The 27,813-nt window shown below is 50.5% G+C and overlaps 5 protein-coding genes across 5 annotated transcripts; 3 read left to right on the top strand and 2 right to left on the bottom strand.

Moving 5' to 3' along the window:
• Positions 1 to 9,547: 9,547 nt before the first annotated feature.
• On the top strand, positions 9,548 to 11,320 carry CNBJ0660 (hypothetical protein; the record flags this gene model as incomplete). Its single annotated transcript, XM_768195.1, has 4 exons — positions 9,548 to 10,252; positions 10,303 to 10,512; positions 10,564 to 10,751; positions 10,801 to 11,320. 4 exons carry the CDS (start codon positions 9,548 to 9,550, stop codon positions 11,318 to 11,320), a joined length of 1,623 nt encoding a protein of 540 aa, XP_773288.1.
• Positions 11,321 to 12,841: 1,521 nt separating this feature from the next.
• On the top strand, positions 12,842 to 13,972 carry CNBJ0650 (hypothetical protein; the record flags this gene model as incomplete). Its single annotated transcript, XM_768194.1, has 8 exons — positions 12,842 to 12,862; positions 12,949 to 13,043; positions 13,115 to 13,197; positions 13,284 to 13,358; positions 13,497 to 13,548; positions 13,605 to 13,606; positions 13,629 to 13,754; positions 13,833 to 13,972. The coding sequence occupies 8 exons, from the start codon at positions 12,842 to 12,844 to the stop codon at positions 13,970 to 13,972; spliced, it is 594 nt and encodes a 197-aa protein (XP_773287.1).
• Positions 13,973 to 14,396: 424 nt separating this feature from the next.
• On the top strand, positions 14,397 to 17,387 carry CNBJ0640 (hypothetical protein; the record flags this gene model as incomplete). Its single annotated transcript, XM_768193.1, has 8 exons — positions 14,397 to 15,073; positions 15,125 to 15,722; positions 15,768 to 15,875; positions 15,939 to 16,473; positions 16,524 to 16,587; positions 16,646 to 16,761; positions 16,811 to 17,077; positions 17,158 to 17,387. The coding sequence occupies 8 exons, from the start codon at positions 14,397 to 14,399 to the stop codon at positions 17,385 to 17,387; spliced, it is 2,595 nt and encodes an 864-aa protein (XP_773286.1).
• A 395-nt stretch (positions 17,388 to 17,782) lies between these two features.
• Positions 17,783 to 19,277, bottom strand: CNBJ0630 (hypothetical protein; the record flags this gene model as incomplete). The annotated part of the gene is made up of 6 exons (XM_768192.1): positions 17,783 to 17,802; positions 17,857 to 18,104; positions 18,159 to 18,288; positions 18,341 to 18,543; positions 18,608 to 18,765; positions 18,831 to 19,277. The coding sequence occupies 6 exons, from the start codon at positions 19,275 to 19,277 to the stop codon at positions 17,783 to 17,785; spliced, it is 1,206 nt and encodes a 401-aa protein (XP_773285.1).
• A 1,092-nt stretch (positions 19,278 to 20,369) lies between these two features.
• Positions 20,370 to 27,184, bottom strand: CNBJ0620 (hypothetical protein; the record flags this gene model as incomplete). The annotated part of the gene is made up of 9 exons (XM_768191.1): positions 20,370 to 20,654; positions 20,708 to 20,824; positions 20,879 to 21,189; positions 21,247 to 23,480; positions 23,527 to 24,599; positions 24,648 to 24,933; positions 24,981 to 26,573; positions 26,628 to 27,033; positions 27,082 to 27,184. 9 exons carry the CDS (start codon positions 27,182 to 27,184, stop codon positions 20,370 to 20,372), a joined length of 6,408 nt encoding a protein of 2,135 aa, XP_773284.1.
• Between the last annotated feature and the right edge of the window lie 629 nt (positions 27,185 to 27,813).

Genomic DNA, 27,813 nt, shown 5'->3' with positions numbered 1-27,813 from the left:
CTTGCTTGAGTGGGCATCAAAGGTCAATGAAAGATCTGAAGTGCCTCTGATATACCTCAGACAATGTTTCGCTGCAAGCCAATGGGACTCATTCCATTTGCTGATGAATCTTGACAGAACACTTGCTGCATGGGCTAGATCTGGCCGTGTCACTGTTGCTGCATAGAGAATAGAGCCCACTAGCTTTGGATATGGTCGATGTTGTGCTAGCTCATGCTCTTGATCTGTTGCTGGAATCGGTTTGAAGCCTGAAGGAAGAGGCGTCTTTGCTGGATTGCAATTGGACATGTCAAAGCGGTCAAGCAGGGACTCCATATAATGCTCCTGGGAGAGATAGAGTTTCTTCTGTGGCCTGTCCCGGTATATATTGATGCCCAGGAAGTAGCCAGCAGGCCCAGAGTCAGAGCACTCAAATTTGCTGTTAAGTGCCTGCTTGAATTCGTCCAATGTCTTTCTTGAATTGCAGGCAATGAGCTGATCATCCACATGGACAGAGAGCATGAGCAATTCCCCCTCACAACGTCGAACATAGAAGCAGGGGTCAGCTCTGGTTGGCTTCAGCCCTTGAGACTTTAACCACTGATCAAGTGCTTTGTTGAAACATCTTGGTGACTGTCGCAACCCATAGAGTGACTTGTTCAAGAGTAGGATCTTGTTTGCTGGGATGTCGCTTCCTTCTGGTGCTTCAAGATAGATGGTTTCTTCGAGATCGCCATTGAGAAAGGCTGCCTTGATATCCACCTGGTCACATTCCATGTCAAGATGGTTGACCAGAGAGAGGAATACCCTAATCGAGTCTTTGTGGGCAACAGCAGAGAAGACCTCATTGTAATCAATTCCAGCCTTTTGAGAAAATCCTTTGGCAACCCATCTTGCCTTGTATGCTGCTGGTTTCCCTGTTGTCCCATCAATCTTCCTGGTATAAACCCATCTTGCCTTCAGGACCCTCTGTCCTGGTGCCCTATCCACCACCTTCCACACATTATACTTCTCCATCTTTTCCAATTCTTCCATCATAGCCTGATGCCACTGCTCCCCCTCGCCTGACTGAATAGCTTCTCTGTAGGTATTGGGTGTGTTGATTGCCATAGCATTCAGAGCTGTTGCGATAGTACCCCAGGTCTCTGGATTGTCAGTCAGGGCAAGAGGATCAATGGATGAAACATCACTGTTTGTCTCTTCTGATGCGTTGGATGATGGTGATGCCTCAGGTTGTTGCTGTATTCCAGTGTCATACCTTGCCAGCCTACGAAGAAGCTCCATGGGTGATTGATGCTCAGCTGGAACTGCTCTAGGTCTTACTTCATCCTGAGGATTCACTTCCATGGGGGCAGGGATGATTCTGTCAGGTATTTCTGCCAATGGATCTTGAGCATGTGTTGATGTGTCTCTGTTCTTGTTGTCATCCCACTCCTCCAGCCTAAGAATACTCCCCCTTGCTGGCATCTTGGAATGAGGAATGTCCAGCTTCTTTGGCAAAATGGTATCCCTTGACACCTTGATCTTCTTGTCTTCATCATCCAGAATTCGATAACTGGAAGTGCTGCTATCACTAGCATACCCCATAAACCTTCCTTGTCGATAGCGAGGCTTCAATTTGTTGGTGTTGGTATAATCCCTAAAGAAAATCTTTTCTCCAAATGCGTGAAGTTGAGTGAACAACAGTTTCTTGCCATACCAGTGTTCAAAGGGAATTCCATTGTTGGAGTCAAAGGAGCAGTTGCGAGAGAAGGCAATGTATTTAGCAGCCTCACCCCAGAAGCTAGCTGGCAGTCCAGTCTCCACAAGCAAAGTTCTCACACCATTGAGGATAGTAAGATGCGCCCTCTCCACTCTCCCATTCTGTGCATGAGCATCAGGTGGCACCATGACATGCTCAATCCCTTTCTCCCTGATATACCTCTGGAATGCTGCTGATGTAAATTCTCCGCCCCTATCAGACCGAATAGATTGAACCTTATGACCAGTCTGAGTTTCAGCATGATTGACAAAGTTTTTGAAACTCTGCAGTGTCTCAGACTTCATTCTCATCAAGGTGAGGGAAATCCGGTGGCTGTAATCATCATAGACAGTCAGGAAGTATCGCATACCTCCCTTGGAAGCGACTGGTGCTGGTCCCCAGATGTCGATATGCAATAGTTCAAGTGGCCTGGAAGCTCTGATGTTGGGTTCAGGTGGTGAAGGAAGTCGCCCAGTTTTCCCCTTAATACATGCTTCACAATAGAAATCTTTGGTATCACCAGCATTTGCATTCTTCAATTGATTATTCTGACCAAGTCTCCCTTCTTTTGCAAGCCTAACCACTTTCTCAATCCCCAAATGCCCTAGCTTATGATGCCATTCTGAGAGTGTATCAGCCAGTTGAACAGGATAGGCATGGCCAGATGGATCTACCTGCAGGGAGTAGGCACCATCTTTGAATGGGGCAGACAAGCAGACCTGGTTAGATTGATCAAAAAGTTCACCTTTACTGCTGCTGAATGCCCAGTGGAAACCAGATGGGACCTTGTTAACAGCGAGAAGGTTACACTGGAGTTGGGGAACATGGAGGACTTGCTGAAGAGTGGTAGCTCCAATGGTCATAGTTCCCTGGCCAGCGACTGGAAGGATAGTGCCATTACCAATCTTTACACTTCTGACAATTGTTGCTGGCCCATAGTTGTGAAGTAAGCCTTTGTTGCTAACCATGTGGTGTGAAGCCCCTGAGTCCACTATGAAGGTGTTGTCATGGAAACAGGTTGTAGTTGCTGCTACAGCATGGAAGGTAGATGCCAGCTCCTCTGCCTTAGCAGACTCACCGGTACCCACCCTAGCCTGACCTGACTGACTGTGGTTATTGCTGAACTTCCTGAGAGAGCAGTCTCTGGTATTGTGAGTAGGCACTTTATGGATACTGCACCATTTCTCAGTCCATTCCCTTGGCTTGGCCCTTCTATTGCTTTTGTTGCCTTGGGTGTGACTCTCCTGCACCCTGTTAGCCATTGCTACCTCCTCACTGGACCTCCTTGTCCACTCAGCTTGGACTGCTGCCTGCACAGCCGAAGAGGTAAGTGGTTCCCTGAGCCAGAGAGTTTGCTTGACAGTGGTGAATGATTCTGGAAGAGCTAGGGTCATGGCATAGGCAAGCATTCGGTCCGAGAGGTTCTCACCACTGCTGTTGATCTGAGCATGGGCTGATCTGATTTCTGCCATGCGCTTGTTTGGGTCTTCTCCTTCAATGACAGGGGATATCCACATTTGTTGCAAAAGTTGAGCCTGTCTTGCGCCCACTGCTGCTGAGTACTGGGATTTGAGCTCCTCCCAGAGTGCTGAGCTGTCTGCTGTCTCTACAGATCGTATGTTGGCAGGGAGGGATGCCTGGACTTCTGGTGAGAGTGATTTGATAAGAAGGGCAAAAGCTTGCCTGGACCTCTTGTACTTCTCCTTGTCCTCTTTGGAGGACATGCTGTCAAGGCTGACTGGAGTACCAATCTCCAGGTCCTTGAGGATGAGAGATGTTTTGATAGATAGCTCCCATTCAGCATAGTTCTGGGGGCCAGTTAAGATGACCCCCTGGTAGGATGTGTTGTTGTCTGTATTGTTGGACATGATGTGTGTGTAGCTTTCAGAGCTCTATAGGAGAAGTGAGAGTCGTGTTCTTTGTAATAGAGATAAAGAGACGTCCAGGTTGTACTTAGCTAACGCAAGGCAAGTTTGCTTGTGCACTAGGCGCAGTGACTTGCCACTGGGGGGCACCAGATTTTCTCACCACTTGTTGGTATCAAGCAGTACCTGTGGTACTAATGCAATAGTGACCTGCAGGATTTGTGTTGGTTGACTGATGTGTTTGCTAGAGTCTAGTGCTGTTAAGCAGCAAGGCTCATAACCTGTCAGATGTAGAGTTGTCTAGAGAGAGCTTGAGCACATGGTGCCGATTGCCAGAGATGTCTAAGTTGCATGAAAACTATTCTACAATCCTTTTTCTTTATTTGTTTCAATACCACAAGTGTTCTAACTTATGTAATTTGATCTTCCCTTCTTCCCATGCCTCCACCAGCATTTCCCATGCCTCCACCAGCATTTCCCATGCCTCCACCAGCAATTCCCATGCCTCCAGATCCAGGTTGGATCAATCATTCTGACAGTAGACTACTTCAGAGCGATGGTGTCGGTTAGCCTGTATCGCCATGCGGTGCTTGGAGAGGAGTAGATTATCGCATGCCTCAGTGAGCGAGAGGTCGGTGCGATCAGCAGCGAGAGTCCATTCGGCCCGCGTAGGAAGAGACGCCTGGATGAAGGAGGGAGGTCGGGGAAGACTAGGAAGAGTATGTAGTCGGCGACCAAAGACCAGTTGTGCGGGAGAGAAACCTGTAGAGTGTCTGACGGTATTGTTCATTGCTTGGGAAACACGAGGAAGGTATTTAGCCCAAGATTTGCCATGTCGGTCCACCCAACTACGAAGGAGTTGAACCACTGTCTTGTTCGTATGCTCAGATGCGCCGTCAGTCTGGGGATGGAAGGCCGTGGACATCTTGAGCTTCACATTTTGTTTCTCCCATAGTGTTGTCCAGAATCGCGAGGTAAACAGTGTATCACGATCAGAAGTAATCGAGAGCGGCAAACCATAACAAGACACCCATCGCTCCCAAACCAGGATGGCAAGATCCCGCGCATTGATCGTGGTGGAGCAGGCGACCAGTTCAATGAACCCCGTTAGCCTATCCATGATCGTGAGGAGATAGTCATATCCGCCAGAAGGAGGAAGCGGTCCAATGAAATCCATAGCGATGTCGTCAAATTTGTCACGCGGGACCGGGAGAGGATGGAGTGGACCAACCAGCTTCATCGTAGGTGCATTCACCTGTTGACATGAGTGACATGCCCGGACAAACTCATGGACATCCCTAGACATCATTTCCCAGAAGTAACCGCTCCGGAGTATCTCCATTGTCTTCTCTAATCCCAGATGGCCAGCCGTCCCCTCATGTGCTTGCTGCATGAGATCTTCATGAAGGTTATTAACATCCAGGATGCTGTGAGGGAATGAGGAGAACAATAAGGAGGATGGGGATGAAGAGAACAATAAGCAGTTGGGGAAGTAGTTTTGGAGAACCGAGGAGAGGAAGAAGACAAGAGGAAGAGCAGGAGGACTGTGTGAGGTGTTAGGGAAGAGAGAGGTACTAGTGGAGGGGACAGGGAAATGTGGGAAAGCTGAGTGTAGAGTCAATAATAATCCTAAGAACTACTCTGCCCAGTCAGTAAATGGTTAGAAGAAGCAAGAAAGAAACACCCACCAAATACCTGAAAGACTGCAACAAGGGAAGCTCTCTTCCTGGAGGATGGAGAAAAGAAGAGAAGAGTCTGGAAGGATCTGTGCTTCTCAGTTTGGGGTGTTTGGGAACAGCATGGTAAAAGCAGAATTAAAAAAGGAATAAAAGAAGAACTAGAATCAAATCAGCACATGATCAATAACAGAGAAACCATGCAAGGGTGCAGGGAACATTGGGAGCCTTACATAGACCCAGGTCTCTCCCTCTGCCTTGCCCTTGTCCTCCCCCTCTTCCTTTCCCATTGCCCCTCAAGCTTTCAGTTGACTTTGAGATTTTTGGGGTCTTGGTTAGCTTGGGGGGTTCAGAGGTTCTGTCTTTGAAGAAGGCATGAGTGGTTTTGGATTGTTTTCTTCACCTCTGTTTGTCAGTCTTAATGGGCTTACAGATGATGATCAACTCACTTTTGGAGGTCCATTCTTTGTTTTTGTTCTTTTTCTCCCTCTCATCAAGTACTTTATTCAGTATGCCTTTGATACTCAAGATGTTGAGGTTGCACATTAGAGAGATCAATTCCAGTGAATATGGTACCATGTGCAGCCCTGTGGAGGATGTCATCCACTTTCAGAACTGGCATAGCATCCTTGTGGGTCACCTTGTTCAATCCATGAAAATCACAGATAAAATGAAATTTCCTGTTTTCTTTTTTAATAAGAATGTTGCAGCTGCCCATGGCAAACTTGTGGGACATGAGCAACTGTAATACCACTTGCTAATGACACATCTCAAGCTTGTGGAGTGGCTCTAGCTGGTGGCCAGTTGAGGAGATGCAAGCACCTGTGTCAAGGCAAAGAAAGGAATATTGTCAACAATGAACTGACATTAGGCAGTTTTTGTGGAGGTTTCAATATGGTTGCCAACATGCCAATGATTGAGACCAAAGGTACATGGGAAATCTGCTTCTGGATTGTTGTCTTTGCACCAGGTCAGGAGAGAGCATGGCTTCTGTCTGCATGTTAATTAGTCAAAATACAATATTTTCTCCAAGGGAGAAGCTCACAGTTGGCAAGGACTGCTTCTTTTTGCTTTGCAGGACCATACAAACTTTTCCTCTTTTCTAAATTCTAGAGCCCACTTCATATCAGACTTGTTGACATTCTTTTGATCATGTGCTTGGGAATGTTGGAATTAGACACATCATGTATAGCTGCCATGCCTAGTTAGTTGGTACAGTCAATAAAGATGAAAAATGAACAAGGATACCCACCTACCACCTGAAGAAGCACAACCAGTCTCCAATGACTATATAGCAGAAGAATGGCACTCTTTCTCAGAATATGAAAAGGTGAGTCCAACTGTATTTGAGATCTATGACTTCAGGTGTTAAAGAAGAAGCAATAGGAAACAAAAGGAATATACTAGACATGAGGTCAATATTAGGAATGCCAACCATGCAAGATAACAAATGCTGGGAAGCTTACAATCCCAAAGGTCCAGGTTGAGGCTCTGACTGGTCTAGAGCTACAGACTGCATATCAGATTCAAGATTGGAAATGGGATTATGGCTTGCTTTTTGGAGGCATGTTTAATTAGTATCCACATGCAAGGAGAAAATGCAATATCTGTCCCTGAGACTTACTTGAATGCAAGGTAAGAGGCAAAGCCATGAAACAGAATTGTGGTACCCTCAGCAGGACTTTTGGCCAGCTTCATGGATTTTCACAAGGAGTACCATGGACACTGCTGCTTGACCTTTTCTGTATGGAAACTTTTGTATCAGGCATTTTATAGTGTGAACAAGCCTTTGAGTCATTCACATACACTATGCCCCCATCATATCTGAACTGGATGGTTGATATCTTCAGCCTTGTCATGACTGGCAATTGATCAATTATCAGACCATAATGTTGTCCATCTTTCATACTTTGAATTTTGTGCTGGGAACAGAGTCAATATTTGCCTGAGAGATATCCAAAAGCAGTAATTCACTCACAATGATTTTTTTTCATCATTTTCAGTTGCTGGAGTTGGGATAGCTATTATTAGCTATTATTAGGGGTTTGGGGACCTTCATATATCAATTCTGATTATCATTCCTGTTTAGTCTTCCATTGCCTCCTCATATTTTCACATAAATCTTTTTTGATATGCCTGAAAATGAGGTCCAAGGGGGTGTGTCTTCTTCCTTTTGAACTAAAGTTCAATTAGCAACATGTTCAAGCTCTCAGCCATAAAAGAGGGAAGGCTCTCACTGAAAGATGATGGAAGTGGGTAGTCTGAGACTCCAGATTGATCATGCCAAGTTCAATCATCTGCTGGAGTAGTAGCAGACAGTGGAATCAGGGTTTTGTACTACAATAGGAAGGGCATACTTGTTGAGGAAGGCTTTGCAGATTTTAGCTTGTCTGGCTGTATCCACCCATATCATTTATTTGTTGTGCATGTGGGGTATAGCAATAGCAATGTTTTCTATGTTAAGCAGACAGTCAATGAAGGCAGCTATGACAGAGGCATAGAGTCAGTTTACTGATGTGTCAGAAAATCAAACAACACTTGTTACTCACTTTGGATTGCCTATTCAAGGTTTCAACTGTAATCCCAATGTTGACTGATCCAGAAACACACCCATTTGCGTCTTGGGGCTTGCGGGCCTTTTAATTCCCATTCTGCTCAAAGACAACATCATCCAGTAAACTTGACAATGGCCAGGCAGAACTCTTGCTTATCGATCCTGATTAATGGCTCCAGGTCTTTAGAGCTCACATCATCAAACATAAGGCAAAGTTGAGGCATGTACCTGGCCTGCAATGTCGCTCATAGAGGGATTGCTTTGTTCTGAGGCTCTCTCGCATCTTGACAGTGTGAAGATAGGTGGGAAGGTAGGCGTCTGGACTGGTGAATATTAGGCAGCCTTGTCGCTGTAAGAGCATTCCTCCCATATGGTGCCAAGAAAGCAACAACGCCGTCGTCTTCTGAGACCTGGTTAAGGAGGGCTTTGTGTATGCTAATCATCATTGCTGTTCTCCTCTTCGCTCGTACATGCCATCAACTAAATAGCACAAATTCAGAGGACTGTACCTGAAAAGAAAGAGCCTGTCAGTAAAGGAACGACGCTAATGAATACAGAAACACGCTACCTGGCAGCCACTGGAGATCTGGGTGCTGCACACAAATCCGAGCGATCAAAACAGTAGACTAAGGTTCTTTGTTAGCTAGCTTCTTGTATTATGTTGAAAACTGATAGAAGCCGGGTTTACAACCTACTCGATTACTTCAGCTACACTGTATGAAGCACCGGACAGTAAGTCAAACAGTTCTGCTGCTGCCCACGTAAAATTCCATCGTGCTTGCAAGTGGGGGATGGAAAACTATTACCCTCCTCTATGATGGTGGGTTATCTGCGCCTACGTCATATTTATCGACCAGGACTTGGTGGACGGCATTGGAGCTCGGGAGGCGAGGCTTTCGTTGTTCTTTGACACATGAAATAATGACGATAGGTATCTGAGAAGGACAAAACGGCAGCAAGGTGAACAGTCGACTTGGCTATGCCATCATGGGAAAGTTGTGGGTCGCGATATACCACATCTGATGGCAATGAAACACTTGGAGTGCTTTTTACGTAACCCAAAATGACGTGAGCGTGACTGACTATGACAAAACGCGCTTTCCGTTATGGTCCCCAGGGCCAAACGCGTCGCTCATTGTTTACTCTGTTTTGTGCGTCGTTGTTTGTCGCGTGGATATTGCATAGATGAGGGAAAGACTGTCATTCGTCGAGCTCTTCGAACTCGGTCTACCTACTGTAGCATCTGTCGACAGCCTTGATGTTGAGGAACGATAGGTTTACAATTATATACAGGACACTTATTTAAACAGTCTGCAGTTTTAAGGATGAAACACGGCTCAGGGGCTGAAAGAAAAATCAGCAGGCACGGACCCTGAAGTGTGACCGAGCGGGTCAGGGGGAAGTAGGCGTGTTGTTTGTGTCCATGCGGGATTATTATAATCTATGGATCAAAAGGCAGCCTTTAAAAGGTCACGCACTGATCCCTTTCTCGCGTTTCCCTCCCATCTCGCCAAAAGCGTTGTTTCCGTAGTTAAATACCCCCTGCCACATTCTTTCTTTCTTCCTTCCTACCTTCCACGCCATCATCCAGAGCTGTGCTCGGCCCTCCGCTATAGAAAACCACTTCCATCACTCAACACAGTCACTCTTTCCATCAGCGCACTTTCACTAGCTCACACCGCCACCCCACCCCTTCCACTTTCGCCAAACACCCCATCCACAGCAAATCATAATGAAGCTCGCCCCCAACGCCGTCGCTGCTGCGGCATATCTCGCCCTCTGCACCTCTGTGGTCGCCCGCGTAGACTTTACGCGTCGTGGCCCCGACGGTGCCCTCCTCACTGGCCCCCGATACGTTTTCCATGCCCGTCAGGATGATTCTACAGACTTTGTCGCTAATGCCACCGACGTCAGCGCGACAAGCTTCGCCGAGGAAACCCCCGCCGCAAACTCTGCTATCACTGCCGCAGACTCCACTATCACTGCCGACTCCACTATCATTGCCGCAGACTCCGCTATCACTGCCGCAAGCTCCACTATCACTGCCGCAAACTCCACTATTACTTCCAACTCCACCTCTTACGACAACTCTACCGATGTAGGGGCTGGCTTTAATGGCGCCGACGAGGAAGATTGCGAAGAAGAGGATGGTAGCTCGCTCACCGCGTCCGGCTCATACTCTGCCGTCACCAGCGCTTCTACTGCGGCCGTTAGCCCTGAAGAAGAAGAGGAGGACTGCGAGGAGGAAGATGAGGATGAGGATGGAGCAGACAGCGCTTCTGCGTCTGGTGCATCCGCCGCCATCGCTGCTGCAACTTCCGTCCAGGCGGGGTCTTCTTCTGCCAACCCCGTTGTGGCCTCTCAGGCGGCCTCTACAACAGTTTTGGGTGCCGTTCAGGCTGCCGATGCAACTGGATCTTCTGAATCCTGTGACGGTGTAAGTTTGAATTAGTGAATTTTTGGTGCAAAAACTTATGCGGAAATTAGGCCTCTACTGTCTACGCTACTGTCACTGTAACTCAAACTGTCACCGCTGGTTCTGACGCCACTAGCATTGCTGCTGCCACCCTTGCTGCTGCCGTTACCCCTGCTTCTTCAGCCAACCAGGCTTCATCCACTTCTGCCGCCGCCGACGATGGGTCCAATACTACCACTGGCAGCTCTTCTAGCACTGACGGCGATGATGATGATGAATACGTGAGTGTGTTTCTGCCTGGCCTTTAAGGAACATGTGCTGACTACCGATAGCCCGAGTGCGAGGAGGATGACGAATACGAGGATAACACTTCTGCCGCCGTTGCCTCTTCCCCCACCACTTCGGCTGCCGCTAGTACTTCTACCGGCGGATCCTCTGCCGTTACTAGCGGGCAAGACGACGAGGAGGAAGAGGACTGTGAAGATTACGAAGAGGAAGAGGACGACGCCGTCTCTAGCGCGTAAGTGAGCTCTTTTGCTATCTACGTACAGGCGCTGAACAGGGAAAAGGACTTTTAGCCAGAGCTCTACTGCCATTTACTCTGCTACCGCGACCGACCCTGCCGTTGCCGTCCAGACCGATTCAGCCTCCGATCTGACTGCCAACGCCAGCTCTTCAGCTAGCGAGTCTTTGTCCGCTTCTGAGACTGCCTTGCCCAGCCTCGCTCAGCTCATGGCCAATACCACGGCTACGGCTACCGATTCTATCTCTGCCGACGCCACTACATTTGAGTCCACCGCGCAGGAGACTGCCTCCTACTCTTCTTTCTCCGAGTCTGCCTCTGTTTCTGAGGTGATTGCTCCTTCAGCAGTCTCTGATTACGACTCGGCTGCCGCTTCAGAGTCCTCTTCTATCTACTCTTCCGCCGCCCAAGAGAGTGCCTCTCCCACCCCTGCTGTATCTTCTGCAGACGACGAGCAGGTCGCCTCTTCCAGCGTCAGTGCTGATGACGAGACTCCCGTCACTGTGACTGCCGAAGATGCCTCTGCTACTGCGTTCCGCAAGCGCCGAATCACGTACTGGGGTTAAAATATAGAAAACTTGTGACCATTTTGTTTTGATTACTATTTTTTTTTTTCATGTTATATTACGCCTATAAAGGGTGCTAGTCGCTCTATGACGTGCCACGTAGTACCGAATTGCCGACGCCTACAGATACCAAAGTATTGATTGCTACGATCTTGGGACGTTCGGAACCTGTCATGTTATTTATCCTCTTGTTTGAACTGTTTACACTTTTCTTTTTTTTCTTTATTGGCTCTATCAGATTGACATATACAACTGCATATACACGATACCGATGCGATTTAGCCACAAGTTGCTCGACATCCGTCTACGGCTTGAAATATGTTTTGTCAGCGAATGTGATTGGTATAGAAAGGCGGTGCGATATGACCTACTTCCGCCCCCTCGCAGATCACCCATTGTCATGAATCCTCGGCCACCACCACCGCCACCTCCACTCCCGCCCCCACCGCCACCGCCTCCCCATCCACCTCCCGGACCGCTTCCACCACCGCCTGGCGCACCTGGTCGCCCTGTCCCTGTTGATTTAGGTCGAGCTGTAGGATCGGTCCATGATGCCGGGTTGACGATTGGCTAGACAAACGATCGTCATTGGTCTTCTTTTTTTTGCCTCCCATTTCGTCCCGTATCACACATGTAATGAAAGATGTGTATTTGGACGTTTTTGCTTTGACTTACGCTGACGAGTGTCTCGAAAAAGAGGTAAGCCAGAGTGGCAAAGTCTGATATTTTGATGGATATCTTGTGCGTAAGAGGTTGGGCACCAAGTGTGCCGGAGGAGGATATATATGGTTTTGAATTGGACATGTCTTGGGGAGCGGTTGTCGACTTGCACCTGGGATGAATGGATGTAGAAGTGTAGAAGTGTAAAAGTGTAGAAGAAAAGGGAAATGGGTTTGCGTGTGTGAGGATGGGATTTGTGGAGGCGTGGCGGCGTGGAGGCGGGGGAAGTGGAATTGGAATTAGCCGCTGGGGGTCAGCTTCTGATTATGTCGCGGACGCGTGTGAACGATCAGAGGGGAACAAAACAACAACAACAACAACAACAACAACAACAACAACTCTTGTTCCCTCACTGATACACCTCTCCAGCACATCTCCCAGCCTGCGCTTCAACGAATCATATCCTGTTGTTCATTGCGTATCCACATCCGTGCGCGCAAATAGCACGAGGGATCGCCAACATTCTACACCCATTCTTTATCTCGTCTAGCGACCCAACACATCTTTTGAAATACTTGCTCCATCTACCCGCCTGGCGTGCGTTTGAACCACTGTCGAGTTTGGAGGTCCTTTCCCGAATTGCGGTCAAGTAGGGGAAAAAAAGGAATATCGGGCCCCAGTACATTATCGGAGAGGAGACTGCTGGTTGTCAACTTGTCTTCTGTCCAAGAGATTTCTGTCCAAGAGATTTAGATTTAAGATGGCGCCTAAACCGGTAAGCAAACAGGGATATTGATCAAACAGGCGAACCAAGAACTGATCATATGGTGTAGTTGAATAGAAAGCTTGTGGTGTTGGGAGATGGTGCTTGTGGAAAGGTATGTTTCGGAGCGATTGTGTATGAGAATGGGGCGGATGACTTTTTATTTTTTCGCTTTAGACATCACTATTGACGGTATTCACCAAAGGTGTGTGCTCTGTCTTTTGTTTCTCACAAGAGTACTCGTACTGACGGATTGAGTACTCGTACTGACGGATTGATAGGATATTTTCCAACCACATAGTATGTCGCTTCCATCCTCATTGATCCCAATCGAGGAAAATCCCGTCAAAAGGCGTCTTATGCGTTTACAGTGAACCTACGGTGTTTGAGAATTATGTGGAGATGATCCAGGTGGACGATCAGGTGGTAGAGCTCAGCCTGTGGGATACGGCCGGTACGTCTTTGCACCCCCGTTGCAATAACCTGTTGAATGAAATCTCCGCAGAGGGATGCATAGATCACTGATAGGTTGTATCACAGGCCAGGAAGACTTTGACCGGTTACGTTCGCTTTCATATGCCGATACACATGTGGTCATGATTTGTTTCTCTGCAAGTGAAACTATTATACTTTTCAACCGATGAATGCTAACGATGTGTGTTAGGTCGATTCGCCAGTGTCATTAGAAAATACGGAATCAAAGGCAAGTCGTTTGACCTATATGACCAAAAACACTGACGATGACTATATCAGTGGATTCACGAAGTCAATCAATTTTGTCCAGGAGTCAAGGTAATCCTTATCGGTAAGTGGAAGCGTTTTATGCCGGAGCGCGGAGAAGAAAATGAATATCCATGCGAGACGTTGACAATGAGAACCGTCCAGCGCTCAAGTGCGATCTCCGGGAGGACCCTGGGGTGAAAGAAAGGCTTGGCCGACGTTCGTTGCATCCTGTGACATATGACGAGGGGCTCGCAACCGCCCGAGCTATCCGTGCGAGCCGGTATCTAGGTGGGTTTCTCGTTATCTCCCAGTAAGAAGGGGCAGGTAATCGGAAAATGAGATGACGACGGCTGATGTCCTGAGCAGAGTGCTCGGCCAAGCATAATCGGGGGGTGCAGGAGGCAGTTTACGAGGCAGCGCGGGTGGCGGTCGGGAGCCGGGCAAGGGGAGGCGGTTCTGGGGGACGGAGGGGCGACGGCTGGAAGGAGAAGTGTATCATCTTGTAGTTCTGCTAGTAAATAACGGGCTTTTTTAATATAGCGGTGTATAATGTTTGTGTGCGGTGCGTGCCGACTGTGCCGAGTGCCGAGCACTGCGGGGTGCGGTTTGGTAATTGAATTATGCATGGCGAGCCATTTTGACCTCTTGCGAGTTGGGCGTGCAGCAAGGAGTCGTACGCCTGGCAGATTCCTCACACAGCGCCGGTCGCCTCTCGCCGGATTGTCGCCCAGCGCTGCCCAGCAGCAGCGACTGTCGCCCGCGAGTGACTAACCCGCAGCGTTCTCTTCGCCGCAGCGCGCCCGCCGGCATTCCCACGCCTCACACGACCGCCCACACGACCTGCGTCCATCCTCTTTTGCATCTTCTCGCCGCTCTCGCTGCTCTCGCCGCTCTCGACGTCTCGACGCCGCTCCCAACGCCCGTCCGAACATGCCGCCGACCGCGCTGCCCCCGCTGCGCCCGCCAGCCCAGCCGTACGACTCGTACTCCTCCTCGCTCAGCCCCAGCTCGCCGCGCTTCCACCCTGCATCCGCCCCGCACGGCCGCCGCGCGCCGTCGCCGTCCCGCCTCGAGAGCCTCCTCGACGCCCCGCACGCGCCCGCCCGCTCCCCCTCCCGCAAAATCCGCAGCGCCCTCTCCCGCCACATCCGCCCCCACCTCACCCCCCGCACGCTCACCCCCCTCCTCCTCTGGACGCTCGCCCTCTGGCTCGTGCACCATTTCCTCTTCCCCTTCTCCTCCCCCCTCGCCGCGCTCTCCAGGCCCAAGGCGGAGCAGCACTTTCTCTCCACCACATTCCCGCCCCCGCCACAGCGCCTCGGCGACGACCGTCTCGACTCGGTCGACCCCCGCTGGCGGGCATTCCATCCGCTGCCGCCGCCCGAGCCCCCCTTCCCCCGCCTCAGGCCGACTCGCTTCCTTCCGCCCCAGTGCTTGGAACAGTGGTTTGCAGACGGGGAGACGCTTTGCGGCGCAAAGGAGATGGGCGAGGAAGAGACCCTCGATGCGACGTGGCTCTGGGTGAATGGGTCCGATCATCGTTGGAGAGACAGTATGGCGGAATGGAGAGAAAAAGAAAATGTCAACTCGCCAGAGCGCCATTTCCGGTGAGTCGAGCAGCCTGCCTGGTGTCGTCTGCAAACACTGACCCGTCCCAGCGAGCAAAACGAGCTGGTCCACTCGATGAGGTCTGTCCTCGACGCCCTCCCCGGCCACCTGCGCACCTTTCACCTCATCCTTGCCGACTACCCCTTCAACTACCCCGAAGATTTGGACCTCGTTCCCCCTTCGATCATTCCTGATCTGGAAGTGGCCGCTTCAAAGGGCGGCCAGGGCAGGCGTCACCCGCGAGAGCTTGCCCGAGCTCCTGCGTCCGTCTCCAACCTGACGGAGCGACTCACTCCAGAATCCATCTCCCCCTCCCTGGCCCGCCACCTCCAATCTGAATGGCGTATCCTCCAAACACCCACCTGGCTCGATTTCTCCCGTCGTGACCCGTCCGACCCTTCGCACCCGTTCCACCCTTACTCGGTCAGCAAAGCGGGCGAAATGAGACAGCATTATGCCGAGGCGTCGTATCCCACCTTGAGATACGCCTCGCACTGGGAAGTTTTCCATATCCCTTCAGTTGATCGGGATGGCCGCGAGGAGCTTATGGGAGAACGGGAATGGAGGGAAAATGAGTGGAAGAAGAAGGCGTTGCCGAGCTTCAACTCGATGGCGATTGAGAGTAGGATCGGGTGGTTGCCCGGATTGGTAGGTCAAGCGGATTACATTCGAATCGCACTGATGAGCCTATAGGCCGACGCCATCATCGCATTGAACGACGATTTTTTCTTGCTCCGCCCGCACGCCGTCTCCGACTTTCACTCTCCCCTCTACGGCTCCGTCATCCGATTCGAGCACAGCGTAAGTCGAGCTTTTCTCACCAAACTATCCATCTTGTAGTATAACCAACTTACATGGCTGTAGTATAACCAACAAGTCAAGCCCGACGTCGAGAAGAACCATATCAACGATCCCGGAGAGATGGGCGGTCTCTACCACGCCAATGCCCTCCTCTCTCGACGATTCCCCCATCGCCTCCGACCGTACTTTGCCCACGTGCCCAAGGTCATCACCCGCGGTCTCCATCACGAGGCGAGCTTGATGTTCCAGGAAGCCTTGACGTTGAGCAGCACGAGAAAGTTTAGGGAAATGAAGATTGGGGAGGGTGATGTGCAGATGCAGTGGCTGCTCACTTCCCTCCGCGTCGAGAGATGGCGAGAAGCTCTCCTCTGGACGTGGGTCGTGGCCAACATGGGCACCCTCAGCGGATCCCACGACCGCTGGGACAGTGATACCCGTAGTGCCATCAAGCATTTGTTCGGCTTTACAGAAGATGATGATGATGTGGTCAAGATTGAGGTGCATAGAGGGGAAAGGTGGACGCTGGAGCCGGGAAGGATGCAAAAGGTGTTTCACCAGGCTGGGTGGGAAGCACCAAAGGCAACAGAATTCCTTTTCTGCAAGTTCTCTTTTCTTTGTCCCTGTACCTCTGTGCTTACTTGGCGATAGCCTCGATGGACGGTATTATGCCCCCTTTGCTCAGGAGCGGTGAAGACCCTTCTCAAAACGACCGGTACGTTTCTATTTTCCAATATTTCGTCACAGCTTGAAATCTGACATCATCACAACAGATGCATAATCGATCTCAACCGATGCTTTGGCGTTTTCTGGACTCGACAGGAAGACGTCTTGTCGGCCGATATGATGAAGCGTTTGACTTTCCAGTACCCCGAATGTGGTGACTGCAGTAAGTCTCTTCTTTTTTCTACGTGATCCCATTCTAACTATCACCCCAGTGATCATGGCGCTCGTGACAGCGTCCGGCACCCTTGGCCTCAACGCCTTCTTCCCTCCTAAAGAAACAACCATCACCGCCCCCGAACTCGGTCCCGGCGACGCTTACCCGAAATACCTGCCTCCGCCCCACCTTCCCCTCACGCCGACATGGCATGAAGCCGATTACTCGCTTTCGAATATCTTGTCCACGACCGCTCTCCCGGGGGAGCAGGTCGATATTCGACAGTACTGTATGAGGCTCCTTTCTCGTTATTTGTATCTTGATGGTGAGTCCCCCATGTCCTCCATTCTTGAAGACTTTTTTTTTAAAAAAAAAAGAGGGACTGACCAAAAAATTTGATTTTAGCCAAATCCGTGTCTCATTTCCACATGATGAAATCTGCCGAACACGCCAAAAGAGTTTTCAAGATGATTCAAGACAATCCCAAGGTATCAATATTGGGTATGAACGATGATATCGAGTCCGATTATGATGAAGTCAAACGCCTAATGAATGAGTGGTTCGAGATGAGGTGGCCGAGAAAGGCGGTATGGGAAAGAGATTGGGATCCTGTAAAAGACAGATATCATGACTAGACATAGAGCGTAGGAGATGGAAGAGAGTGCAGAAAAGTGTACTTTCTTCGTGATCAATTAATTACCCACCATTTATCATTAGCTATCTGAGCTGGACTCGTGGCATCATCATCCAATGCATTGGGCATTGTACATTTCTTTTTCACCACAATATATAGTTGGTGTAATTCCAAAAAGGTTGATAAACCGAATGCATGGATATAGAGCAACTTTACCACAGGTATAGAAAAGAGGTACAGATCAAAAACTTGCATGGCGGGGGTAAAAGTGATATGATAACGTGAAACAGTCATTTTTCCAGGCATCGAGCGTGGCGTCATGTCAAAGAGAAGAGAAATGAGAAAACAGATAGAATACAGTTCTTGATATATGTAGTAACCACTTGTGAGAAACACTTAACAACTCGCGAGGTTGACTTGAAGCAAAGGGTCAATTACGCCCACTGCTATGCGAGAAAAAGGATACTCACAGTAAGTACCCAAGGTGTAGCCACTCTTGTTCTGCATCCACCCATTACAGAATTGATGAATATAATCAAGATTGTTCTGCGCACTGCACTGGCCCAGGCTAGCAGCAGCAGTACCAGCAGCATAGGTCAAGCCAGAATACCAGCCGTTGTAAGAACCGATGGCCAAAAGCACATTGCCGCCGTTAGAGCTGATGAGGCCGGAGAAGAGCTCGGCAGCGCGTTGAATGTTAAAGTCGACGTCGTAACAGCTGAGGAAAAAATGTTTAAAAGGCTGAACAATGTAAATACAGAGATTGACTCACTCTCCGTTGGGAGCACCACTACAGTTTTCGGAAGCGAGTTGCATGAGACCAGCCTCACCGTTACCGCCGGTAGCGGAAGGGTTGCACGTGGATTCTTGCATAGCGAAAGAGGCGAGCATAATGCCCTTGACTATTAAAAGTGCTCAATTCGGATCATATTCTGTGGAGAGAATGTGACTCACGGCCATACTGTTCAGCGTATTGATTGAACAAATCGACATAGTCGGCGCAAGGAGAGAAGACACCGTCGGTAGTAAGTTCGGCCGCGATGAGTTCATCGACAGTGACCGTAGGAGGAGTCCAGCCGGCACCGTCGAGACCACAGTTGAGCCAGTCTTCGGAACCATTAGGGCTGTCCGAGTCAGAGTTGGAATAGCCACAGGTACTACGTGTCAACAAGTTAGCAAACCCGATTATAAATGGATGACAAAGTCTAAAAATAGACCTACGCGTCAGTGATGGTAAGAAGGCCGGAGCTGGAAGACCCAGAGCTAGAGTCGCTGCCGGAAGAGGTGGTAGGCTGGGTCCAGGCAGAAGAGGAAGTCGCGCTGGAAGACCAGCTGTCGGCAGTGGTGCTCTCAGACCAGTCGTCGGAAGACGAGGTAACCTTTCAGCGGTGTCAGTACGGAGGACAAAGACAAAGGTGGAATGGGCCAAAGGAAAGTTACGTACCTGGGGAGCCCAGGCTTGCTCATTGCTCAAAGTGGCCGCGACGGGAGTGGCGGCAGCAACATAAGAGGAAGAAGAAGAGTCGTCAGACCAGGCAGCGCTAGAGGATGCAGGCTCGCCGTCAGAAGAAGAGGACAGGGTCTGGACGGCAGCAGCGTCACCGTAGGATGCAGATGTGGAGTACGAGGAGCCGCGCGTTCGGCAGGTCTGGCCGCGCTTCTTGACGCTCTTCTTGATGAGCTTCTTGGCATCTGCGTGGCCAGCGTTTGACCTGGGCGGGAGCTGAGCCATGGCGACGTGGGGATGCTTGTTCTCGATGTCGCGGCGATGGTGAAGGACCCGCCTGTGGCGAAGATGGGGGGGCTGGTTGGAGTGGGCGGCGGCCGCCTGGGTTGTGAGCGTGAGAAGGGGGAGGAGGGCGGTGATGAGTGGGAGGGAGTTGGCGAACATGTTAGTGGATGGAGCGTCGATGGCGGAAAGAAAGTGGTGCTAAAGAGTGACTGTAGTTTGTGTGTGAGTAAGCGGGCGTGCAAGAAAGAGGGAAAGGAGAAAGAGAAAGGACAGCCGCCTGGTTTTGATGGTGATGGGGCGGGCAGATGACACAGGGCAGAAAGGAGGCCAGTAGTGCGGCCGCTGGTTCAACCTGAAACACATTACAAAATATACTCCCGCACATTACACCTCTTCTGACCCGCATTACAAAAGTCACTCGCCAAGCAATACAAACACCCAGGAACACAGGGTGGAAACTCAGTCGCGTCACCGCTAGTGCCATTTATTTTGACGTAATCCCCGCGCAGCTGAACAGCTTTTTCGGCCAGGATGCAAACAACCCACTGTCCCCTCAGTCCGGCAACGCTCCTGCCAGGCCAACCCGCTGCTGATACCGCCAAACATGGGGGGCTTCTTGCATGGCAAGGCAACATTCTGTGGCAACCCGCAGCATCACCACCACCAACGCCAAAGCCAAGCGCGTCTTCCTCGCCCTGCAGGTTAACCGGAGCCCACGCGTTTCGGGTTCCTGCAACTCAAACTCCTGACTGACGTGTATCCTTTCTTGTCTTTTTTGGACCCCAGCGGTCATTTATATCTCCCACCACGTGCAGCGGAAAGCCGAAGACTGCCAAGGGACGGCACGAGCTGTTCATTTTACAGCAACACTTCTTGCATGCACAATGCCATGGTATATGGTTTGAACTGTATCTTGGACTGCAACCTGAGGCTTAGTATTCACTTTATCAATTGGAGACCGACCGCGTGCATTTATAGAAACATGTTTTTCATTTCTTCTACTTATAGACAACTGCATACAATAAATTTCCAAGACAATTCAGAGACAGAGAAGGAAAACGAAGATGTGGCAAATGATTAGGTAATAAGATAGATAGGCCAAAGCAAAGACAGACTGGAAACAGAAGGCAAGACCCATTTATTACTGCCCAGCTTCTCTCCACTGTTCTCCACTCGTGACTTTTTCTGATCGGTATTTTATTATTTATTTTGGCTTTACGCCTTTTCACAGTCTTTTGACCGTTGTCGAATCTATGCACTAGCAGTCACAGAGGCAGACTCGAGGTCCACCCCTTGAGAGCTCGTCTCAATGTCGCCGGCCTTCTCATCGAGTCCGTGGAGAGGTTTGGAAATGGACGGCACGACGTACTGCCTCTTCTCGATACCGCCCTGCCAGGCAAGGTGAGTCGACCCCATCAGGAAGGTGTCGACTTCAGCAGCGGCTTGTCGGCCCTCGCGGATACCCCAGACAACGAGGGACTGGCCTCGGTGACAATCGCCAGCAGCAAAGACGCCTGGAACGTTGGTAGAATAGCTCTATAGATAAATTAGCTCATGCAGTATGGCAAGGAAAAATAAAAATGGCGCACGTTGGGAGCAGTCTTGATGTTCGTTCGAGGGTCAGTCTCGACACCAAGAGCCTTGAGGCACTCTTGTTGAGGACCGAGGAAACCAAGCGCAAGCAACACAAGCTGGGCGGGGTAGAACTGCACGACGTGTCAGATAGGTTTTCGATACTAGAAACATCAACGAAGACTGACTTTCTCTGATCCAACAGCCTCCTCCATCTTCCACTGACCATTCTGCTTAGTCCACTCGACTTGCACAGTGTCCAGACCCTTCAATTTACCCTCATCATCGAGGACAAACTTCTTGGTGGCCATGCAGTACTTTCTCGGATCGTGGCCAAAGTGAGCCTGGACTTCGGCGTGTCCGTAGTCGGTGCGGAAGGAGCGGTTGAACATGGGCCAAGGGTTATCAGGTGCACGACTCTTTGGGGGTTCAGGAAGGAGCTCAAAGTTGACAATGGATTTGGCACCGTGTCGCATAGATGTGCCGATACAGTCGTTACCTATCGGTACGGATCAGTTGCAGCCAATACCGATCGAAAAGTTTTTTGGCGACTTACCAGTATCACCACCACCAATAACGATGACATCCTTGCCTTGGGCAGAGATAAAGCCAGGAGCATCATCACCAAACGCCTTGACCTTGGTGTTCGGAGTAAGAAAGTCCATAGCAAAGTGGATACCATCAACCTCTCGGTGGGGGAGCTTGAGATCCCTAGGCCATGTGGCACCTGTAGCAACAATAACCGCATCGTTCTCAGCCTTGATGTTGAGAGGATCATACTGAGAGTCAACGCCGACGTGTGCATTGGTGATGAACGTGACACCCTCGGCAGCCATCAGGTCAACACGACGCTGAACAACGCCCTTGTCAAGCTTCATGTTGGGGATACCATACATGAGCAAACCGCCAACCCTGTCTTGCCTCTCGTAAACGGTCACAATGTGTCCGGCCTTGTTAAGTTGGTCGGCAGCGGCCAGGCCGGCAGGACCAGAACCAATGACAGCCACGCGCTTGCCAGTTCGGTGCTCTGGAGGGTTGGGAGTCATCCATCCCATCTCAAAGCCCTTGTCGATGATCGCGCACTCAATAGACTTGATACCGACAGGAGCTTCGTTGATACCCAGCACACAAGCACTCTCGCACGGAGCAGGGCAGACGCGGCCAGTAAACTCGGGAAAGTTGTTTGTCTTGAGCAATCGGTTGAGCGCGTCCAGCCACCGACCCTCAAATATCATAGTGTTCCACTTGGGGATGACGTTGGCGATGGGGCAACCTGTATCAGATTGGCAAAAGGGGATACCACAATCCATACATCGAGCGGACTGGTATTTGAGCTCGCTGGGCTTCAGTCGAGTAGAAATCTCTTTCCAGTCCTTGACCCTCTTTCGCGGAGGTCGGTAAGCCTCATTGAGTCGCTTGTACTTCATGAAGCCTCGGACCTTGTCGACCTTGGCAAGGCGCTCCTTGGTAGCAGTCTCGTCAACCATTGCGTCTTCGACATCGACAATCTGAGGCTCTTGCGGCTTATGCTTGGGAGAGCCTTCAGGAGAGATGAGGGCAGACGTGGACACGGTGAGGGCGTTGGCGTCTCGGGGGAGGACGGGGTCGTAGCCAGTGGCAACGAGATCGACTTGGGAGGCAGTCTGGGAAGGAATGAGATCAATAACAGACTGTCGCTTCTTCTCCTCGGCAGCTCGTTGAGCCTCCTGCTCGATGACTCGCTTGTAGTCAAGAGGCATGACACGGACAAACATGGGGAGAAGATGGTGGAAATTGCGAAGTACTCGATCGGCGATTTCAGAGCCAGTGTAATGTCGGTGATCCTCGATAAGGCTTCGGAGCTCGGCAACTTCCTGAGGATCGCTGACAGGGCCAAGTTCGATGGTACTCATGTTGACCTTGGGAGCGAAGCTGTGGGCCATGTCTAGAACGTACGCAATACCACCAGACATACCAGCAGCAAAGTTTCGACCGGTAAGACCGAGAACCACCACACGACCACCAGTCATGTACTCGCACCCGTGGTCACCAGTGCCCTCAACAACAAGAGTAGCCCCAGAGTTACGAACGGCAAATCGCTCAGCAGCAATACCTCGAACAAAGGCTTGACCGGAAGTAGCTCCGAAGAAGCAGACGTTACCGATGATGATATTCTCCTCAGCCTTGAATGGAGAAGACTTGGGAGGATAAACGACAAGTCTACCTCCAGAAAGACCCTTGCCAACATAATCGTTGGCGTCACCTTCAAGTTCAATGGTGATACCGGGAGCAAGGAAAGCACCGAGAGACTGACCCGCAGAACCCTTCATATTGATGTGGATAGTGTCACGGGGAAGACCCTCCTCACCATACCGCTTAGAAACGTGGTAAGAAAGGGTTGTCCCGAGAGCTCGGTCAGTGTTGACGACGTCGCAGTCAATGGTGACAGGCAACCCTTTTTGGAGGGCAGGCTCAGCTTCGTCAATGAACTTGTTGTCAAGTCGTACATAGAGTTTGTGGTCCTGGGCCCTGACTCGGTAAGTAGCCACATCGTTACGGAGGAGCTGGGCAGGTTTGAGGATGTGAGACAAGTCGAGGTGGGCAGTCTTGGGAGTTCGAAGAGAATCATCGACAGTGAGCATGTCGGCACGACCGACCATTTCGTTGATGGTTCGGAAACCAAGTTTGGCCATAATTTGTCGAAGTTCCTCAATAACATAGTAGAAGAAGTTGATGACCTGCTCGGGCTGGCCGGCAAATTTGGCTCGGAGAGCTGGGTCTTGGGTGGCGATACCAACAGGACAAGTGTTTCTAATGGTTGTTAGTTTTGCTGCCGTTTTCAAACTAGAACACTCACTTGTGACAAGCTTTCATCATAATACAGCCCATAGCGATCAATGGCGTGGTAGCGAAACCCCACTCCTCGGCACCCAGCAAGGTCGCAATAGCGATATCCCTACCAGTCCTGATCTGACCGTCGGTCTGAACAGTCACTCGGCCTCGCAAGTTGTTCAACACCAAAGTTTGGTGAGTCTCGGCAAGACCCAGCTCCCAAGGAAGACCGGCGTACTTGATGGATGTCCATTTGGCAGCACCGGTACCACCGTCGTGACCAGAAATGGTAATGTGATCGGCCTTGGCCTTGACTACACCGCTGGCAACGATGCCAACACCAACTTCCGACACAAGCTTGACCGAGACTCGAGCACGGGGATTGGCAGCTTTGAGATCATAAATGAGCTGCTTAAGGTCCTCGATAGAATAGATATCGTGGTGAGGAGGAGGAGAGACAAGAGTCACACCAGGAGTAGAGTGTCGAGTTCGACCGATAGAAGCCGACACCTTGTGACCGGGAAGCTCACCACCCTCACCAGGCTTAGCACCTTGAGCCATCTTGATCTGAAGTTCATCAGAGTCGGCGAGGTAGTTGGAAGTGACGCCGAATCGACCGGAAGCGACTTGCTTTATAGCAGATCGTCGAGAGTCCCATACAGGCTTGAGCTCCATCGCATGGGTGAAGGGCTGGCCGTTGAGTTCGGCCCCGGGACCGGGGATGGGAATGCTACGCTCAGCGTCTTCACCTCCTTCACCAGTGTTGGATTTTCCACCGAGACGGTTCATAGCGAGAGCCAAAGCAGTGTGAGCCTCCATGGAGATGGAACCGTAGGACATGGCACCAGTGACACATCGTCGGACGATCTCATTCCAAGGTTCAACCTGCTCAATCGGAACTGGGGTAGCGTTCTCAAAATTGAACTCAAGAAGACCACGGAGGGTACCTCGCTTGATAGACTCTCGAGAGTTCTTGGAGTAAGTGTCGTACGCCGCTTGGTTCTTCTGTCGAACGGCGTCTTGAAGCTGGGCGATGGAAACGGGGTCGTTGACACGCATCTCGGAACCTTGACGGTAGTGGTACTCTCCGCTTTCGGGCTATTCATCATCAGCACGGCACTCTGCAATTTGATTCAGAAAACTTACCATGCCGGGGACCATGACCGCGTCTCGGGTGGGCCAAGCCCTCTCGTGGAACTCAAAAGCATCCATCGCAAGAAGCTCATAGGTGGCACCTTGCACCCTAGAGGCAGTACCAACAAAGCAATCCCCAACAACCTCCTCGTGAAGACCGAGAATCTCAAAGAGCTGAGCGCCCTTGTAAGAAGCAAGTGTTGAAACACCCATCTTGGAGAGGACCTTGAGGATACCTTCGTCCGTAGCCTTCATGTAGTTGGCAACGAGTTTCTCGACACTTTGAGATTCCTTGACCCTGTAGCTCAATGAGCGAAAGTCGTATCATGCGAACGATAAACTTACAAACCCTCCCTGCCCACCTTGTAAATCATCTCCATGATTAACCACGGGCAGATTGCATCCGCACCGTAACCGATCAAAACACACATATGGTGCACTTCTCTAGCCTCACCGGTTTCTACCATGAGCGCCACCTTAGATCTCTTCCTCTCCTTGACGAGGAAGTGGTGGGCACCGCCCACGGCAAGGATAGCAGAAAGGGGCACTCTGTCGGGGCTTGTAGCTCGGTCAGAGAGAATGACGGACTTGAATCCGGCATCGACAGCGTTAATAACCTCCTGGCGGACTCTGTCAAGAGCGTTTCGGTATCCAGGAAGACCCTCACGCTTGTCAAATGTAATATCAATAGTGATGGAAGGCCAGCCAGAATTGGCGAGCTTCATGTGCTTCACAGAATTCATCTCCTGAATGGTAAGGATAGGGCTCTTGAGGTGCAATCGGTGGAGCTGAGAAGGCTTGATTTCGAGGAGGTTGCCCTCGTTGCCGACCATGGTCTCTAAGGACATAACGATAGACTCTCGGATGGGGTCGATAGGGGGGTTGGTGACCTGGGCGAAGAGCTGCCTGAAATAATCGTAGACCGTTCGAGGAGTAGTAGACATGCAAGCAAGAGCAGCGTCGTTACCCATAGAACCAAGCGCTTCGTGACCCTCATGTACCATGGGCAGCATGAGCATGTTTAGCTGCTCAATGGTATAGCCAAAGGCGAGAAGTTTAGGGTCGGTGCTAAGTGGAACCTCGTCGAGAGATACATCAATGTTCTCAAATCGCTGGACTCGACGGACAACCTCAGGGAGGCGAAGGACTTGAGACTCAACCCAAGCAGCGAAAGGCTGTCGCTTGGCAGTGGTGAGTTTGAGCTCACGATCGTCGACAATACGACCCTCCTTGGTGTCGACGAGGAGCATCCTACCAGGCTTGAGACGACCCTTCTGAATGATCTTCTCAGGTTCAATGGTAATAGTACCGACTTCAGATGCACAGACCATGATGTCATCCGAGGTGACGACGAATCGACAGGGTCGAAGGCCGTTTCGGTCGAGGTTGGCACCGCAGTATCGACCGTCAGAGAAGGTGAAGAGAGCGGGACCATCCCAAGGCTCCATCAAAGAACCTGCCCAAGCGTAAAACGCCTTCTTCTCCGGTTCCATGAGGTCATTATTCTGCCAAGCCTCGGGAATGAGCATCATGACAGCCTCAGGGAGGGTCATGACACCGTTCACAACGAGCAACTCAAGAACGTTGTCAAACGCTGCGGAGTCGGAACCGCCGCTCTCGACGATGGGGTAAAGGAGCTCAAGGTCATCACCGAACCTGTCAGACCTGAGGTTACCCTCCCTCGCGCGCATCCAGTTCTTGTTACCTCGGACAGTGTTGATCTCACCGTTGTGAGCGGCCCATCGCATAGGCTGGGCCCGGTCCCAGGAAGGGAAAGTGTTGGTGGAAAAACGAGAATGAACAAGGGCAAAATGAGAAGCGTAGAGAGCGTGGTTAAGATCGTGGTAGTAGTTATAGACCTGGATGGGGGAGAGTTGACCTTTATAGACAATGTTTGAGGTGGTAAGAGAGCAAACATAGAAGCCGTTCTTGAGGCCACTGCTGAATGCTTTAGTTATGATTCTGAAGCATCAAAGGTGGAATATTACTTACATCTTGTGAGTAGCCTGCTTTCGAAGGATGTATAGCTCCCTCTCAAACTTCCGCTCATCGAAGTTGCCATCCTGGCTGTCCTGTCCGGGGCCATAGTGCTCCTCAAGAACGACGAAAGGCTGGAGAATTTTGGGTTCCTTGCTTTTAGAGGCAGGACCAAGGATGGAGTTGTCGGTGGGGACTTCTCGCCAACCAAGAACTCTCAAACCGAGAGACTTGGCAATTGATTCGAAGGTTCCTTGCTGTTGGGCGTAATCGTCCGTGGAGAAAAAGACATTTCCTACGGCATAGTGACCCTCCCCAGGGAGCTTGGCATCGAAGCAGAAGCTAGCCTCACGAACGAAAAAGTCGTGGGGAATACCAGTCATGACACCAGCGCCGTCACCATCCCGGGCATCCGCACCGGCTACGACAAAAGGTCAGTTGATTCATAGCGGAAAAATGCTTTACTTACTGGCACCTCGGTGGGTCATATTACAGAGAATGTTCCTCGCATCGCTTACAATCTTGTGCGCTGCATGGCCTTTGATGTGACAGATGAACCCGACACCACACATATCACGGTGCGGGTAAATAAAATACGGCTTTCTACGAGTCAGTCGATTGAAATTGAGGGAGCTCGGGCTATCGCACTCACAGGTTAAAGGGAGATTAGAGCGGAGTGATAAGAGAATTGATGCGCTCTGAGAGTGGTAGTGTTTCAGTTGATGTTCCAAAGATCGATGAGACGATCGATTGTAACAGCTGTTATGAGATGGTCGCTGTTCCTAAGAAGAAGAAAAGAGGCAAAAAATGAGGAGTAAAGAGTCAAGAGATGGAAATAGGCCTATCCATATTGGAGCGTAATAAATTGCCGTGTCCTCTTCTTGGTGCTCGTCCCGTCCTGAGCCATCCCGGCCAAGTGCGAGCTTCCGCATGTCAGCCAACGAGAAAGCGCCCAAATGCAACTTTTGATTCCGTCCCTGGAACTTCACGCCCCAATCCATGCTTCTGATTGGCCAGAAGCCATTTGATAAAACAAAGATAAGGGCCCCTTGTGTCTCGGCTTCCGCGGGGCACCGGTTACGTAGGGCCCGCTTTCACCCGACCCCTCAGTAAATAAAGGACTACAAACCAAAAGCTTCTTCATGAATGCTTGGCTTCTACAAATGATCACGGAACGTTCAACCTCTTACAAGTCACAAGG

This window comes from Cryptococcus neoformans, chromosome 10, assembly GCF_000149385.1.
Source record: "Cryptococcus neoformans var. neoformans B-3501A chromosome 10, whole genome shotgun sequence".
Lineage (NCBI taxonomy): Eukaryota > Fungi > Basidiomycota > Tremellomycetes > Tremellales > Cryptococcaceae > Cryptococcus > Cryptococcus deneoformans.
Note: the sequence above shows the minus strand (reverse complement) of the source record. Positions and strands in the feature narration are given on the sequence as shown.